Below are 17125 nucleotides of genomic sequence, written 5' to 3'. Positions count from 1 at the left end.
ATGCAAATACTCAGTGTTTAATTGATCTTATAGATACCAGGAAAGATTTCTTTACCATACTTAGTTGATCACAAAAGACAATACATAGAAACTCAGCAAACTTTGCTCTGGTGCTCATGATATAGGAGAGGCAGAAATTATCTGACTGAAAATGAATTCAAGGTAAGGGATTTTTTTTTTTTTTTTTTTTTTTTTGCCTGGGAAAGACTCTCACCACTCAGAGCAGCTCAGATTGTTACATGGATGTTAGATTTGGCATCTTCTCCTCACAGATCTGCAGTATGCATGAATAAATTAGGAAGTGGGAGGAGTTCACTCCCTGTAGTTTGTTGTATTTTGTCTTCCTCCACTGTATAATAGGGGAAAGGAAATGAAGCAACATTAAAATGCTGAGGGGGGAAAAGTGCTTTTACTTGAAGGGTTCAAAGGTATTGTATGATGAAACAGGTCACAAGTAGGGTAGAATGAAAAGAATCACAGGCATGTCCCTCATTTGAAACTGGTTTAGAAACAAAAGCAGCAGGTGTCCTTTGAATGTGGAAATCAGTGATAGAAACAGGCAGTTCGTAGCTGTGGTGTTTTATTTAGGATATGTTAATGAATCATGTAGTTGTCACTATGCATGTGCAAAATAAAAAGACTGAAAACATTCTTCTCAGAGTCATGGTTACAAATAATGAAAATATTCCATTGAAATATTTTTCTGTAGCCCATAATGCATTTGGACAAGCATGTCTGTGACATCTGTTAATAGCTTATTAAGTCTTCCATAAGTTGAACATTGCTATAGTGTGTCAGCCCCTTTTCTCTTCTACTCTTACTTTCTTTTTATTTAGTTCTTAAGGTGATAAGAAATTACCTTCAATTTTTCAGTATTTCCTACTCCAATTCTCAGCATTCAAAGGAAAAAAATTAGAAATGCAGCTCAACAGTTGGTTCAATTGCAAAACATAAAATATTTATAAGTGACATTTCAAGTTACTTTTGTTCATATTAATAACTTGAGAACATCTGTTTGCACCTGACCTTTTTTTTTTATCTAGGCTATCCATTGCTCTGAAACCTAATGGTTCTGTTGCCTTGTGTCTCACTTAATGCACCTGCTCCTGCTCTTCCCAGGGTTCCAGCACTTCTTTACTTCTGTAATTTCTTGGACTTCCTTCAATTATTTGGAAGATCTTTCCATATCTTTTTTTCTGGATTTCACAGACATTTCCCTGGATATCTCATTTTTCCCTTCATTCTCAAATCCTTTTTTTTTTTTTTCTGACCACATAATAAGATCTGCTTGCCAGACAATTTCCACCTCATTTTAATGCTTCAGGAGTTTATGGCAGTTTTTATACCCTTCTGCATGTTTGTTTTTAAACTAGTGTGATGCAAGGACTCAAGAATTTTTTCTTTAAGTCCTTCCTGGTTATTCCTCCTCCCAAACTCAGAAATCCACACTCTTCCTGTCTTGTAATGTAATTGTTTTGGGTTTCTTTTTATACTTGTCTTTGCCCATTGCATTTTGCCAGTTTTGTCATCGATTTCCTGTAAGACATTCCCTTCTTCTCTCTCCCATTTCCAAGTGTTTATTGTGTCTCATGTGCAGTACTGCAATTTACCTTCATTCTATGAGTTAACCTTCAGAATAATTTATACTACATTGGTAATGATGCTAAAGACTTGACACGGGGGGTCAGACTATTTTTAATCCTGCCTTTAGAACCAGTCTTTTCATAACCTGTGGATTCACCAAGCCAGAGAATAAAATGGCTCTTCTGAACTTTGATTTGAGTTTGGGGTATTTTTTCTCTTCTTTGGTCATTCTTTATTTTTTCTGTAGAAGAGCTACTGGTGTGGAAAAGTACTTTCTGAAGAGATGCTGCATATGCCTCTATTTAAAATGGAGGTTTTGGTGACCAGAAATAGTTACCTAATGTGTCTCTGGGCAGTGTGGAAGATGGGCTGCCCAGCCATGAGTCGCTTGGTGAATGTGGGAATTGTGAGATGTGTGATTTTACCGGTCAGACAAACTTGCCCTGTTACCCTGCTCAGATTTAGCATCCATTACTCAGTGTTGCTAAAATTAGTGCAGTTATTTATAGCAGTCAGTTCAGCATGTAATTTCATAAATGAAGGCCTGACTTAGTAAATACATCAAGAAGGACAGATAAGCAGGCAGCTTGTTCTCATGGTTGCTTCTGTGATACAATATTAAGGCAGTGAGTTGCACAGATGAATAACCGTGCTGTGCTCTAAGTTATCTTCTAAAAGTGCTTTTCTGAGCAAAACTTCACCTGACTACATTCTTAACTGTGTTAATTTCTCTTTCTGTTGCCAGTGTTGTTTTACAGATTTGTATGAATAATTAACTTTGTAATCCTGGCCAATAGTCACTTCACAGTAAGAAAACACAGAAAAAAGGAAACCTATCTGCATTAAAGGTTTGTGTGATACAGTCTTTGCATAAGGTAGTTCTAAACTTCAGAGTCTACCAACACTTGGCATTTAAGCAACTTTACCACTCTCTTTCCTGGTTGCACTTAAATTTAAAATGTTACTTGCTTTTGAACTGCATCCTTCCAGGACTGGTTTCTGAGCATAGGTGAATATTTTAGCAATTTCTAAGCTGGACATGGAGGCTTGGGTTTTATTTTATAAAGAATACATCCAAATGGCCTTCCTGTTTGTTTGCTTTTAAACAGTGCTGTAAGTTAAGCACTTGGAAAATTTAATTTGGTATAGCATGGGTTAAAAGAAATATTAATAAATGGCAATTTTGACTTAATGAAGTTTTAGGGTTGCTTTTTTTTTTTTCTCAGTGTCAATGCCACAGTACAAATCCTATCTGCACTGACATTCCACATCTGCAAGCAAAAATATGCATGCGTGGTTTATTTCAGGTTTATGCATATCAACAGGCTGTAATTATTGGTTTGTAGCAGTAGAGCACTTTTGTCCTTAAGGTTTGCATTAGTGCAGCTGTACCCATGTTGAAGCTAATATGTCTGCATAAACAAAGGAGGCCTCAGCTGCAAATATGTAGAAGATACTTGCTATGGATGTCCACTTCATACACTCAGCTCAGTTAACTTCATGAGAAAATTGAATTTATGATACATAATTCTGGGTCAAGCACCCATATCTATTTTTCAGCAAGTTACTTTTAACACTGGGGGATTTGATTTGAGTTTTGTGTACTTTAGTTGTTTGGAATTATTTTGTTCAAGGTGTAACACTCCTCCACAACTGAACAGGGAACTTAGAAGTGCAATGTGACTTTATGTGTTTTTATTGTTGCCACTTATGGCTTTTTTAAAATATCATGTTATGTGAAACACACAGACTTTTTTTTTTCTTTTTTCTTAATTTGTAAATACCTAAAAATTCTTTTGACACTAAATGTGCAGGCAGTCTGTCCTTCAGTTTGCATACAATGGAGGGAGAGGCAGGAATACTCTTCAGGAAATAGGAGCAGGCTGTAGAGGATTGTAGGAGGCATAAAATACTGCCTTGGTGACTGGAGAGCATTCCAACTTCAACTCTTTCCTCTCTCTGCAGTAGGTTGAAGCATCTGTTGTGCAGAGAACATGACTGCTGCTGCTGCTTCAAGCAGAGATAGATAACTGTCCAGATGCACCTACACCTAAGAAAGTCTAAGCTTTGATGCAACTTTAATTTTGGGGTTTTTTGACTACAGAACTTCAGTTTGCTTAGTCTTTGTATAAATGTATTTAGTATAAAATCCCACCTTTCTTTAGACAGTAGGAATCACAGTTGCATTTCATGCTACATACGAGGGAAGATAACAAATGGACTGAACTTTACTTGACTGGCCTTCTGATAAAATTTCACAAGTTCAGTTTTGTAGAGGGACTGTTCCAACAAAATCGCATAGAAACCTGTGTATTTAAGGACAGCTGTGTTCAGGGGAATTTCCTCTTTAGATGGTTTCCTTCACCTTCTCCCATCTCACACTCTGTTAGAGATCTGTGGGAAAAATGAGCTCTGTCACTTTACCTTGTGTCATAACTGTTGAGTTAAGCAGACCAGTTATTCCTTGTCTGTTAAGAATTATTCCAAGGTAAACACTATAATCTTTAGCACAGCTATAGTTTGGTTCCTGCAGACCTTTCTTTTTTTTTTTAACCTTTAAACTGAAAATCTTTTTACATCAGTTCTAGAAGTGTCTGATGTTTTATGAGGACCATGTAGTGTTTGCAGGGTATGTTTACAGAGAGCTTTTGCAGACTGTTGGTTGAATACTTTGCTGGGTTTTTTTTTTTTTTTTTGTCTGTACATTACTCACTGAATGGTCATTTTAGTTGACTGTAGTTTCAAAGCATGATTAATGTTTGAATTTCTTTAACCTTTAAATATGACCAAGTCACTATATGATCTATTTATGTCAAGAGGTTTTTTCAGCACTGGAGTTTTCCATTAACAGGAGGATTGTCATTTGATTTGTTTAGCCATCATCATCTTAGGCTGGAGCTTTAGCTTTACCCCAGAGAGAATTATTTCTATACCTGTAGTACAGCTGAAACTTTGAATACTTACTCTACAGTATTCTGCGTATTTCCACATTGCATATATTTAAAAAAACTGATAGCAGTGGGATTTTAAAATAACCTTCACTCATCTGCTCCCCACGTGAAAACTTTGCGGCCACCAAAGTACAGAAATGTAACTTCTGTGATGAAGCCAGAAGCAATTAGACTTGGCTAGACAATGAAAAAATCTCCAGACTATTTAAACCATAAAAGTAGAAAAATCAGAATGTTATGTTTTATTGCAGGTCCGGGAGCTGCAGACTCGTTTGCAGAGTGTGCAGGCCACGGGCCCATCCAGCCCAAGCCGCCTTACTCCTGCCAACCGCCCCGTCAACCCCAGCACAGGAGAGCTGAGCACCAGCAGCAGCAGCAATGACATTCCTATCGCCAAGGTTGGGTTTGTGTATTTGTAACCCTTCTCATGACCTGGGAAAACCAGGCTTCATTTTGTGCTGTGCAAGCATGGAATTAGCTGGGAGACATTTAGGGGAGTCCTGAGCAGGTCTGTGAACTTGAACTGTGGAGAGGAATTAAACATTATTGATTGTAGTTCTCTCAGTTGCAATGCAGGACTTGGTTCTCTAGTAGTTTGCTTCAGCTTTGCAAATGTAACTAGAGAACAGATGGGGTTTGCGTGATCTTTATGGGGTATGGGCTGCTGTGTAACCTGTGCAGCATTCTGACTTACAGATTGCTGAAAGAGTGAAGTTATCAAAGACAAGATCAGAGTCTTCATCATCTGATAGACCTGTTTTAGGATCAGAAATCAGCAGCATAGGGGTAAGGACTAAGAACTGTGTGCTTGCATGATCCATGTTCCGATAAAAGCATTGTTTTCTTAATAAAATTAATATGTTTGCTATCTGAAAATACTTTAAAAGCTAGTTTGAGCAAAAATATTTCAACAAAGAATATTTCACCCAGTATTAAGATCTCATTTTCCCAAAACCAGTGGCTAGAAGTCATTCTCATGAGTGACTTCAAGAGGAAAATTTTGGAGTCAGTTCCACCAAAATATTCTCAGAAAGACTCTCCAGTTTCATTTCACAACTTTCAACCAACAGCAAACTGGATTCTGCTTTTGAAATGCCAGTGTAAATCAATAACACTGTTGTTACTGTGTGTTAATATTTATTTTACTGAAGAACTTGGCTCTAACCCTTTGCAAAGCTCTCAAGAACATAAATAACTTGCACAGTAGGCTTTTTAAATGTATAATGAAATAGTGGACTTTACCCTTGGTTAGTAGAATTTTAGAACAAAACGGCTTCTAAAAGTGGAATCTTGTAAATGTTCTATTCAATGTAAAATTCATAACAAAAATTTAATAATGAACGCGTTGGAGTGAGTGCATGCAATCAAATGCAGTTCTTAATGCAGAAGGTATCTGGGAGAAATCCGGTCGGTATCTCTTCACAATGATCTATTAACTGCCCTGTGCAGGTCTCTAGTACCGTGGCTGAGCATCTGGCACATTCCCTCCAAGACTGCTCAAACATCCAGGAAATCTTCCAGACTCTTTATTCACATGGATCTGCTATCTCTGAAAGCAAAATCCGAGAGTTTGAAGTGGAGACGGAGAGATTAAATAGGTGAGCTAGAAATTTAGATGTGCTCACAGATGTTGTCTTCTGTTAGCTTCATTAGAGTTGACTGCTTTTTTTACCCTTTTTGAACATTTCTTAGTTTGATTCTAGCTCAGCTGTGGCAGCTGCAGATAAGCATGGAATGTGCTTGCTGAAGAGGAGATCGAATCGTGTGCTAAGGATTCTTTCCATGACAATAAGTTTGTTTGTGCATTATTAGATCAGCGCAGCACCTTCCCCTGTCTGCACTCTGGAGTGTCCCTTTCTGTGACTGACCAAGTAGTCACGGCATCTTTTTTCATAAGACACATTATTCCTTGAAATAAGGACTCCCATAACTTAGTCTGCATCATTCTGAAATTACTTGACTTTGTTTTGTCCTGAAGAAACAAAATAATGGCATTTAACTGTCTCAGTAAATGTACTGATGCATGGTGGTGTGGCATATATACCAGCAAATAGGTTTCTGTCTGCAGAAGAGAGATTACAGTTTTCTGGTTGCAGTTAAAACACTGCTGGTGTTATCCTTTAGCAAGCTCTATCAAAACCAGTGTTTCATGTCTTTTTTGGCACATAAAATCAAAACTAGATCAGGAGTATGAGAATTGTGTCTCAGCATGTCTGTATCCAAATTCTGTCTTCCCCATAGCTAGCTCAAATGTAGTCTGATGAGTACAATATCTCTTTTTATTTATAGCTTGTGTTTTTGTAATGCTGCAAAACTTGATTCTTTTTTTTTCCTTTTTTTTCTGCACAATTATGCTTTGGCAACATGTATCATTATAGAGGATGTTAAGATACAGAAAGTGGCAGTTCTAGCAGGTAGAAGAGTCAGGGCTTTGTTCTGACAAACATATATACTAGCCCTTCTCAGTTTTTGTCAAGAAGTTAGTGATTTTAGAGTCCTGGATGGCATGGATTTCTTCATTAACTCAAGGCTTCAAATTGTTTGTGTCTGGTTTTGGCATATATCCAATTTTTACAGTTAGGCAAAGTATATTGATGTGTGGTTCAGCAGAGAGAATAAACAGTAATACAATCTTCATTTCCATGTTCAGAGTTAACCTCATTGTGGGAGGGTATTACAGTTAAGCTTCTGTTTGACTTTTGCCAGAACATTTGGAGGTTACATTGCCTCACTGAAACCTCATTCGTAGTTTGGAAGCTGCCTCTCTAATCACAACCCAAACATGACTTCAGGTGGAATGGTTACTCTGGATTTTCAGAAGAAAGGAGGCATTTATGCAACTGCATGATCCCTACACACACCCGCAATCACACTAATGAATATGCCATTTAAAACAAGTTGCAAATGTGGCAGCAGAAAGTGAGGAATGAAGGCAGAAAAATTGAGCAGAAGGTTAATATGAAACTGTCCTGTGCAGTCTTGTGGCTGCAAAACAAGGATACAGCTTTCTGCTTGCTGCTGCTGCACAGGGTTATGACTACGTTTTATGGGGAGGAGAAGAAAATGACCTAAGAGAAATTTCTATTCTCTTGGCTTCTGATAAGATATACAAAACTAATGGGTTTTGCCATCTTCATTAAAAAACACTTGTGCAGACTAAGAAATTTTCGTTTTGAAGTGTGATATTCCTAGAATTTTCAGGACAATGACTGCAAGTTAAGTTTGAAGGTTTCAAATTACTTGGTTTTTTGCAGCCGTATTGAACACCTGAAATCCCAAAACGACTTGCTGACAATAACACTGGAGGAGTGCAAGAGCAATGCAGAGAGGATGAGCATGCTTGTGGGCAAGTACGAGTCCAATGCCACAGCCCTCAGGCTGGCACTGCAGTACAGGTATGTACTTACACAAGGGGCTCAGCCAGGAAGAGGGAGCTGGGGGAGACTTGGTAGAAGTGTTTAAGATTGAAGTTGATGGTGTGCCATAGTAATACTGTTTATTTTTTGTTTCCTCCCTGAAAAGGCACCCCTTTGGTTAAACTACCTGACAAACTATGCAACTGAAGTTATTCTTACAGGGCATTTCAACTGTAGTTGACCAGCATCTGACAGGAATGTAGAGGTTTTATCTCTTCATTCTTAAATACTGAATTAGCATTTAAATTAGGGGTTGTGTGTAGGCCGAGACTGTGTTGCTGAATCCAGCCTTAAGATTAAGGTTCTCTGTACTTTCCCAAGACCAGTGGAGCAGAGAGTGTTAAACTCCACATAACTCAGAATGACTTTGTATTGCATCAGTTGGAATTGTGGATTAATGGCTTGGTATTTGGTAGTAAGTGTCTAAATTTGCATCAAACTGTTCGCTAAAATACGGTATCACTTAACACCTTCAACTGCAACTAATTTGGGACAGGCACATTTGGTCTTGGAACAAATCATGTGCCTTTTAAAGAATGTATTCTTTTACTATCAGCCTTGAGCAAATTGCAATGAAGTGTAAATTGCTAATAGTATATTAGTATGTATTTTTAAAAACATTAAAATGCAACACGGATTGTATGACTCATAAATATAATTGGAAGCTGTTCTGTTGTAAGGAGGAACATCTTACAGTCAGGACAGAACAAGAAGTATTTTTCTTGCCTCTTTTCTACTTACAACACTGTGTAGTATAATTATATTGTAGCATATAGAATACTGTATGTTGTATACTAAGATGGTCTGGGAAAAGTTTCTCAAAGGGATCATCTTGACCGCTGTTTCTATTGCCACCTGTTTAAAACATGCTTCTGGAGCTTCCTTTATTTTGGGTCACTCTCTTATCTTTTGTCTTGTTACATTACTTGAGACCAGCCTGGCACTGTTACAAGAATGGGGAGACTGCTGAATGCTTGTGATAGAAACTATGTGTGTCATGTTCTTTAATATCCCTGCTGCTAGACAAGTAGTAGAGAATCATGCAGTTAATCAGCTAGCTCTTTTTTTGTTGTTGCTATTGCAGGTATTGTTCTTCTTTAAATTGCAGTTAACATTTTGTGTGGTTTTTGTTTTCCCTTTCAGTGAACAGTGCATAGAAGCATATGAGCTGCTGTTGGCATTGGCAGAAAGTGAGCAGAGTCTCATTCTTGGACAATTCAGAGCTGCAGGTGTTGGTTCTGTTGGTAAGATGTCAATGTATCACTTAATTTAAGTGTTGTTTTGGCATGTCAGTTAGCATTAGAATTGGTTGTAATGGTGAATCATGTCATCACCCATAACTTAAGAATGCTCTCCAGTCATTTCTTGTTTTTAACTATTTAAATTATTTTATACACCCCAGAAATAGGGGTAAAATGCAAGAGAGCAATTTTAATTCACCTGTGTTGGTTTCACGAGGAGATGCCTCTCCTGGCAGGGGTGAGATTGTTGTAGGCGTGCAGTTGTACAGAGTGGAATGATTAAACAATACTAGTGAGCACAGGTGGCTTAGGGCTGTACAGCTGTGGTAGTTGCAAGTCAGATTCACTAAGACTGACTCCCCAGAAACAGTCTAATCTGTGAAAAACTGAGATGAAAATAATACAAGGGTAGCATTGAGTAGTTACAAATAAAATTTTTTTTAAAGGCTGTAGTTTTTCACACCCTGTTTTACCTTTGCTGTGGAATTTTAAAACATTCTGTTTAGCCTATATGTTCTGGATTTTTCTTTTTTTGTGGTTAGTTAATCCTGTGGCTAGGTATTGTTTTTTAATATGCTGCCTGCTAAATAATGGAACAAGCCACTATCACAGGTACAGTACAGTTCAGAAATTTGGAGCTTGACATTGCTGCTGGCTCCATTCTTCTGATAGAAGGAGGTGATTGCACAATTAAATTCCAGTGTTATCCTTTATTTGACAGGAGAAGGCAGTCATAGTAATCTTAAAGTAGAAAGAAGTATTCAGAGAGAGAATTCATACTGTGCTGATGCATAGCAAGTGCCTGGTGTGTTTAGGAGCACTGGCTTCTCAGTAGAGGGGATGTCTGAGATTTTCTTCTGCCTTTCTCCAAACTCTGTTTATTCCCTTGAACAATGTGCTGGGGAACTTCTCCCAGTTGGCAGAGATCACTGAGTAGCAAAAGTGAATTTAGGCTTGGATTTTCTATTCCTGTAGATGGTAGAAGGAAATCTTATTAGGAAGAAATACTTTGGGTTTGAGTAGGATTTCATCTGATGTGCATTTTATGGAAGAGACTGTAGTTATATTTTTATATAGGTATCTGTCTACGGCTCTTAATTATGGTATTATCAGTTACGGCCCTGAGAAAGAGTGCAAATTTCCCATTATACACCACAGCGTGGAGGAAGTTGTATATGTTTTATGTAACTTTACTTCATTATGAAATTTGATGAACACACCTAGATAAAATAATTGGTTTGAAGATCAGTCAAGCTTTATATCAACATCTGTGAGCGGAAAATTCATGGGTGTAAAATCACTTAACGATGAGCATATCCAGCTTCTCTTAACAGAATATTCACCCTTCCTTTCTTCCTCATTAATGTTACTTCTAGTGCATACCCTTCAATCAACAAGTGTGCAGTATAAGTAATTGACTTGAACAAGGATTAAATGAAAATCCAACACAAGAGCAAGTTGTTGGGTTTTGCTAAAGTACAAATCTATTGTAGCTTAATCTACAAATACATTTGTAGATTTTCTGTGTAGCCAATAACATGTCTTAATTTAATTACTTGACTGCAGTGCAGCTGGAAGACTCTAGGAGTAGTGACAGTGGTGGTTTCAGTCCTGCTTCTCCTGAAGCTTATGAGCTACACAGGCGCTGTATAACCACTAAAAATTACAGCAATTTAACCAGGGCTAGTTTTCTTTTGGCTTAGTATGCATGACTGTAAAATGTGAGAGGGTGCTTCTGAGCAGCAGGGCAATTCTTCTGTCTGGCCAGGTAGCCTGTAAGAAGGTATTCTGGCAAACCATCAGGCTTGAGATCAAGGTACCTGGGAGGAGAAGTTATGGAGTTGACTACACTGTGAAACCACACTGCACTGACTGGAGTAAGAGTTGTAATTGAGGCTGAAGCTTTTCCAGTGTGTTCATAATTTGAGCATCCAAACCTAATGTTAATGCAGAATGCACACCCATTACAAATAGACAAGCTGAAATTCTGCATCACTTAAGACGTGTTGCCTGGAGCCACAAGTACCTGGAGCTTGTGACTAGGAGCAGGGTGCATTCAGGCCAGTGTCCCAATTAATCACTAATGCTCACAAGGAAGTGAAGTTGCTTTTAGTTCACAGATTGGTAATTTACTGTCATTGTCTTGGTATAAACTGAGAGCGAGTAGAAGAATCTCTTGCCTTAATTCCTGACTGAAACATTGTTTGCTTGAAAACTAGGGGACCAGACAGGTGATGAAAATGTCACACAGATACTTAAGAGGGCTCATGACTGCAGGAAGACAGCTGAGAATGCAGCAAAAGCCTTGCTGATGAAGCTGGATGGGAGCTGTGGGGGAGCCTATGCAGTCACAGGCTGTAGTATGCAACCCTGGGAAAGCCTGTCCTCCAACAGCCACACCAGGTAACTGCAACTCTTCTGCTCTCCTAATCTCCTAATCTTTGATTCCAGACAAAAATTTATGCTCTATTGTATTTACTGAGCTACCTCCCCTCACCTCAGTCCTTTGGCTTCTGTGCTTTGATTTGTAAGTTGCCATGCCTCAGTGGTCTAATTGTCTTTGGACTTTGAGGAACTCCAGCCAAGAAGAGTTTTGTATAAATTTGTTGCAAATGTGTAACTCAGAACTTTGATCTTCCTTATAATGGGCAAAACCCTTACGTTTGTTTTACTACACTTTGTTACTGTTTTATTGGAAGTCAAATCATGTTCTTGTTACTCATATCTGTGGTATGCAGATAGCATGGACGTGCGGAGAACCAGAGATCTGAAACAGGCTTTCACTGGCATTTTGGAGTGCTCAAGAATTGTTTTCTAAATGTTGCAAATCTAGCCATTCGCTTTTAAACCATTTCCTCTCCCTTCTCCTTCCTTACCCTTTGCACCCCTCCAAATTATTCCTTTTCATCCTGTTCTTTTTCACTCATGGCGTGGAATAGATTGGATTCTTCCAGGAAGGACTGGATACTTCAGTTTTTCTGAAGACCTATAAAATAATAAAACATAGATGAGCTATTATTGCAGAAGTGTTCCAGTTCAAATGTATCTGCCAGCAGCTTCATTTTGAGTTTCTGCCTGCCTGTGGTGTAATTGTGCTCTGCAGTAAATATGTGTGCTTGTATATGGATACAAATTTGGCAAGTGTCCTGGATAAATATAGATGAGCATTTTTCTCTTTAAAAGTTTTTTTTGTTTCTCAGATTTGCTCTAAAACTTCATTTTAATTCAGTTTTCTAGCCAGTTCTTTATTCAAATGCTGTCTTTTTTTTGACACTTCAAAAGTTTATTTTAGTACTGTATCATTTCCTCTTCTTGCTGATGCCTCCTCCAAAGGATCTTATTTCCTGCCATATGACTGGCATGGAATAGCTAAAAAGGGAGCAAAAAGGTAATCTGAGGGAACAGGGTCCTAATGTGAGGTGAATTTTAATGTTGTTTTATTCAGAGAAGTTTTCTGGTGCACTCTCAGTGCAATAAAGCTGTGTCTTTGCATAGAAATGATTGTGGCAGCATCTGTGCTAGAAGCACACTAATCGCACTTTCTACCAAAAGCATTTAAACCAGGCTTAGAAAGAAATTATATGAAGCTGTTTCAAGCACTTAGCTTGCTGTGTCTTAGGCCGTATCTACACCTGTATGCAAACACGTTGTCTGTGTCTACATGTAGTAACACCTCTACCTAAGCCAAGCTTGTTTCCCATTCTATTGTTTGAAAGAGTCATTTTTAGTTTTTCAGGACTACCTCAGTGTTTTTGTTCCTTGTGAGATATGTGGCATGTAGTCAAGGCATAGTGATTTTTTTTTTCTTGGAAACAGTTCAGGCAGTTTCCAGTATTGACAGGGAAGAACTGGGGCGGAGGGGGATTGTTCCTGTTTTAGTGTTTGCTTTCCTAGACTTGCACTGAAAGCGTTTGGTAGGAACATAGTCTCTACAGCTCTTGCTTGCTTTAGCAAAATTTTTGGGAGGATAAGACTCTGTGTCTGTGTTCATTGGTGGACAGCTGGACCTGTGCGTATGTGTCCATGTAAGAGGTTGGCTCAGTAGATGAAGTTTCAGCAGAGTATGTTTAAAGTGGCATTGAATTTAAAATTTCATCAGGATAAGCTATGTCATGAATATGAAAATGCAAATTTAGTGTTCTTATATTAAAGAAATGTTATAGCTTGAGCCACTATTATCATTGTAGTATTTTTTTTTCTGGTGTGGAGCAAGATACTGTGCTGAATGAGGTAACTTCTACAATTTTTTTTTTTATATATGTGGAACATAGGAGATAAAAGCTGTTGTCACTCACCCAGAGGGCACACAGCAAGTCAGGAATTTGTGACATTGGCACACTGATCTGATTGTTACTTACAGATTGTTGTCCCTCTCCCCTCCCCCATGCCCCAAGTAGTTTATCTTTGCCTAAGCATATGTATCAATGAAAACACTTCTGAAACTTCAGCTTCTCCAGAAAATATAAATCTTCTCTTCTTTCCTTCTGTTGCATTCACGTGACACGAGGTTAGATGTGTTTTCAGATTTTTTCTACCCTGTCTCAAAAGTGAGGAATCCTCTCTCCAGCTTATAGAAACAGACATTGTGCTACCCCATTGATGGAATATCTGTCTTGGTTCAAAAGGCATACACTTTTCTATGTTTATATCACAGAAACACAGAAATCAAGTTTGGAAGATACCTTCAAGGTCATCCAGTCCAACCATCACCCCAGCACCACCATAACCATGTCTAAACCTTATTCCCAAGTGCCACATCCAAATACCTCTTGAACACTTCCAGGGATGGTGACTCCACTGCCTCTCTGGACAATTTATTCCAATGCCTGACGATTCTGTCAGTGAAAATTTTTTTCTAGTATCTAATCTGAAAATCCTCTGGCACAATTTAAGGTTGTTTCTTCTCACCTCTAGTGAGTGCTATGTGAACTACCGCCCACCTGGGGACCACTGCGAAAATATTTTTACAGTATTCAATTGAAACATACTTTGAATCTGCAAAACAGATTTTTCTTGCCTTTGATGTTTCAGTGTTGCAGGCTTTTAGTTGCAGATATGTATTGCTGCCTTTTCCCTTTTGAAACTAAATGAATAAAGTGGTAGTAGGATGATGAAAACTATCCTTTGTTGAGACTTGTGACAAATTACTAATTCTCCCTGTTGTTTGAAATCCTGTAGAATATGGATTTACAGTGGAATTGTTGACCTTGGGTTTTGAAATTTCAGATGAGATTCTGAATCCAATCACTGAACGTGTTACTGAGAGTAAGTGCTTGGTGAGCCACTAGTGACGAGTGGTTAAAGACTGTAAAAGGGAGCAACTGAAATGAAAATAAATGAAAAGCAATGAAAGAGCATCTAAATTCATTTGACTGGCAGCAGCACCACAATAATGTTGCCAGATCAGTTTTTGAAAATAGAAATGGGTTTGCAATGGAGTTGGAAGTCATAATTATTTTAAATTGACAGAAGCTAAGTATAGAACATACACTGCCAACAAGGTTTGACTGATTGCACCTTTGGAAGGAAACAAAAAGGAAGAAGCCCAGTTGTAACACTGTCTGAAAATGGTGTATTTTATTCCCTGCTGTGCTAGTAAGCCCAACCTTACATCTGGGCTCATGGGAGGACAGATTGGGTCCCTTATATGCAAAGGCAATTCTTTTCAGTATTATGCAGTGTCACAAAATATCTGAACTCAGTCAATGGTAGGAATATATCTCTCATCAGAACCATCTCAGGTTTCAGATAATGTGGTGACAGACAAGATTATCTTGGCTGAGGCGTGCAAATACATTATTTGGAAGTGTCTAAATAGATAGCTCAGTGTTACCTGCATAACACTTTGTTGCTGGACTGAAGCAGTCTCAGAAGGAAGCAGGGCAGTTTACCAAAGGCTCTGGTATTAGCTGTTGTTTGTCCTTTGCCTGATTGGGGTATTTTTCAGTTTCTCAGGAAGAGAAACTGGCATTGTGCTGTCCCAGATCTCAACCACTGTGTTCAGCTAGAAAGAAGGTGTTTGGGCTATGTGCACTGTGGATCAACTGTATTCTTTAAAGCATTAGGTTCTGTGCAGGTATTCAAGCAAGTTTATAGATTCAGTTCTGACAATGTTAATCTCAGTTCTACCAACTGTATTATCCACACCTTTGCTTAATTGCAATTATATTAATTTATTTGCTTGATTTTTAACAGATAAAATGATGCTCATGTAGGGTTTTATGGATACATTTTTGTAGTGTGCAGAAAATACTCACAGAGAAGCACTGCTGAAAGCCTCTTTTATGTCCATCCACTGTATGTTATACACACACACGCATGCTAGCATATAAGACTGACATTACACTGTACCAGGCCATATATTTTCCAGAAATTTTATATGAAAATTAATTTGACATCACCCAGGCATGATATCATCATAAACGACTCAAGGAATGAAACAAGTGTGAAGAATATTTCTTGTTCTCATACAGCATCTGTGAGAATGGGCAGATTGATGATGTATTCCCTCCAGCTGTGATGAAGCTGTGATCCTTTCCCTGTGCTTACCTAAACACTTGAGAAATAAGAAACTGCACATCTTTTGCAACAGTTTCCTGTGGTTTTTGGATGGATGCATTATAGTATAAATGTTTTCCTTTGTCCTGATTGCTGTTCAGAAGGGAGGGCAATATCAGAAATTCAGGATGAAGTGCTCACCAACTTGAAGAGAGCAGTAGTGGACCAGCACTGTGGCTATGGAGAGCTGTTTGGTGGGGTTTTTGGGGCAGCACACCCTGGCAGAGTTGCTGGGGAGATCAAAAACACTGCAGTGCTGTTTCTGTCCTTTCTACCCCAGCTGCTTCCCGTCTTTTGGGTGGGGATGTGCTGCTAAATGCAGGGGGAGGCTGAAGGTTCTTGTCCTCTTGTGTGCTGGCTGAGACACAAGTTCCTTGCTGAGCTCCCTCCAACTTAAAAAAAAAAAAAAAAAAAAACCAACAGCAAAAAAAAAACCCTTGAAGAAGAAGAGGATCTTGCTAGCAATTCACCAGAGGAGCCAACTCAGCTGCAGACAGGCAGGCAGGCAGGCAGCCAGGACTGAAGTAAAAGCAGCCTGAGTATCACTGGCAGCAGCCCAGACTGCCTTACTCAGTTTGGGTTCCAGTCCCCTAACATATATGTGCATAACTGTGGGTCTTCAAGGGCCAAAATCTGTGAATATGCATGGAGTATGAGGTCCAGCTCAACATAATAATAAACTTTCAGCATTTTTTTGCTCAGGTTTCATTTGCAGCAGGAAGGCTGGGTTTTCTTTCCTTTTCTAGCAAAGACTGAGATGAGGTCTTTGTGCCCCAAGACTTTTAAAGCTATCCTTCTTCTAACAACAGCCGTTTTACATTTAATCCAGAAAAGCTCTGCAATTGCAGTCTTTGGGTGCTGAGGAAGAAACTTACAACATGACTTCAGTACAGAATAAAGTACTTTTCACATTGTCTATCCATTCTTTTTATATAAATATCTAATTCAGCAGATGCCTTTAGGCTCAGTAAAGCAGGATTTAGTAAGTGTTTCATGATTTTTTAATCAAGAAATAGTATGAACAAAAATTTGTTTCAGCCTGAAAGGGTTTCTATGCATATGGGTACTGAGTGCTCTTAAGCGCCATTGCAGAAGGAAATGGATGAAAACAAAAACAAAGACCAATTTACAGTTATGTTGACTATAGCAGGCACCTCTTATTGCTCAGAAAAGGAGGGAATAATGTGAAATTAACACAGAACTGTAATAAAGAGCTGTAATACAATATTCCATGAGGGGGAAGGATTTTGAGAAATCTTGGTAGACCTGCCAATTCTCTATCTTCTCCAAGGCTGTGCTTGGAATTTGTGGAAAGATGGGCAATTATATGAAGCAGTTTAAAAGCACAGTGTAGCTTTAGCTGAAGTAGATCCAA

General features: G+C 38.5%; 1 protein-coding gene across 1 annotated transcript in view; it reads left to right on the top strand.

The window, feature by feature from the left end:
* The window catches only part of MCC (MCC regulator of WNT signaling pathway), a 195131-nt gene that overhangs the window by 154361 nt on the left and 23645 nt on the right, over window positions 1-17125 (top strand). Inside the window, 6 exon segments of the mRNA XM_053932546.1 lie at window positions 4787-4933; window positions 5232-5321; window positions 5985-6133; window positions 7790-7930; window positions 9095-9195; window positions 11412-11595. Coding sequence (XP_053788521.1) covers window positions 4787-4933; window positions 5232-5321; window positions 5985-6133; window positions 7790-7930; window positions 9095-9195; window positions 11412-11595 — 812 coding nt within the window.

Source organism: Vidua chalybeata, chromosome Z (assembly GCF_026979565.1).
Source record: "Vidua chalybeata isolate OUT-0048 chromosome Z, bVidCha1 merged haplotype, whole genome shotgun sequence".
Lineage (NCBI taxonomy): Eukaryota > Metazoa > Chordata > Aves > Passeriformes > Viduidae > Vidua > Vidua chalybeata.
The sequence above is the reverse complement of the archived record's forward strand: the minus strand, read 5'-3'. Positions and strand labels throughout refer to the sequence as shown.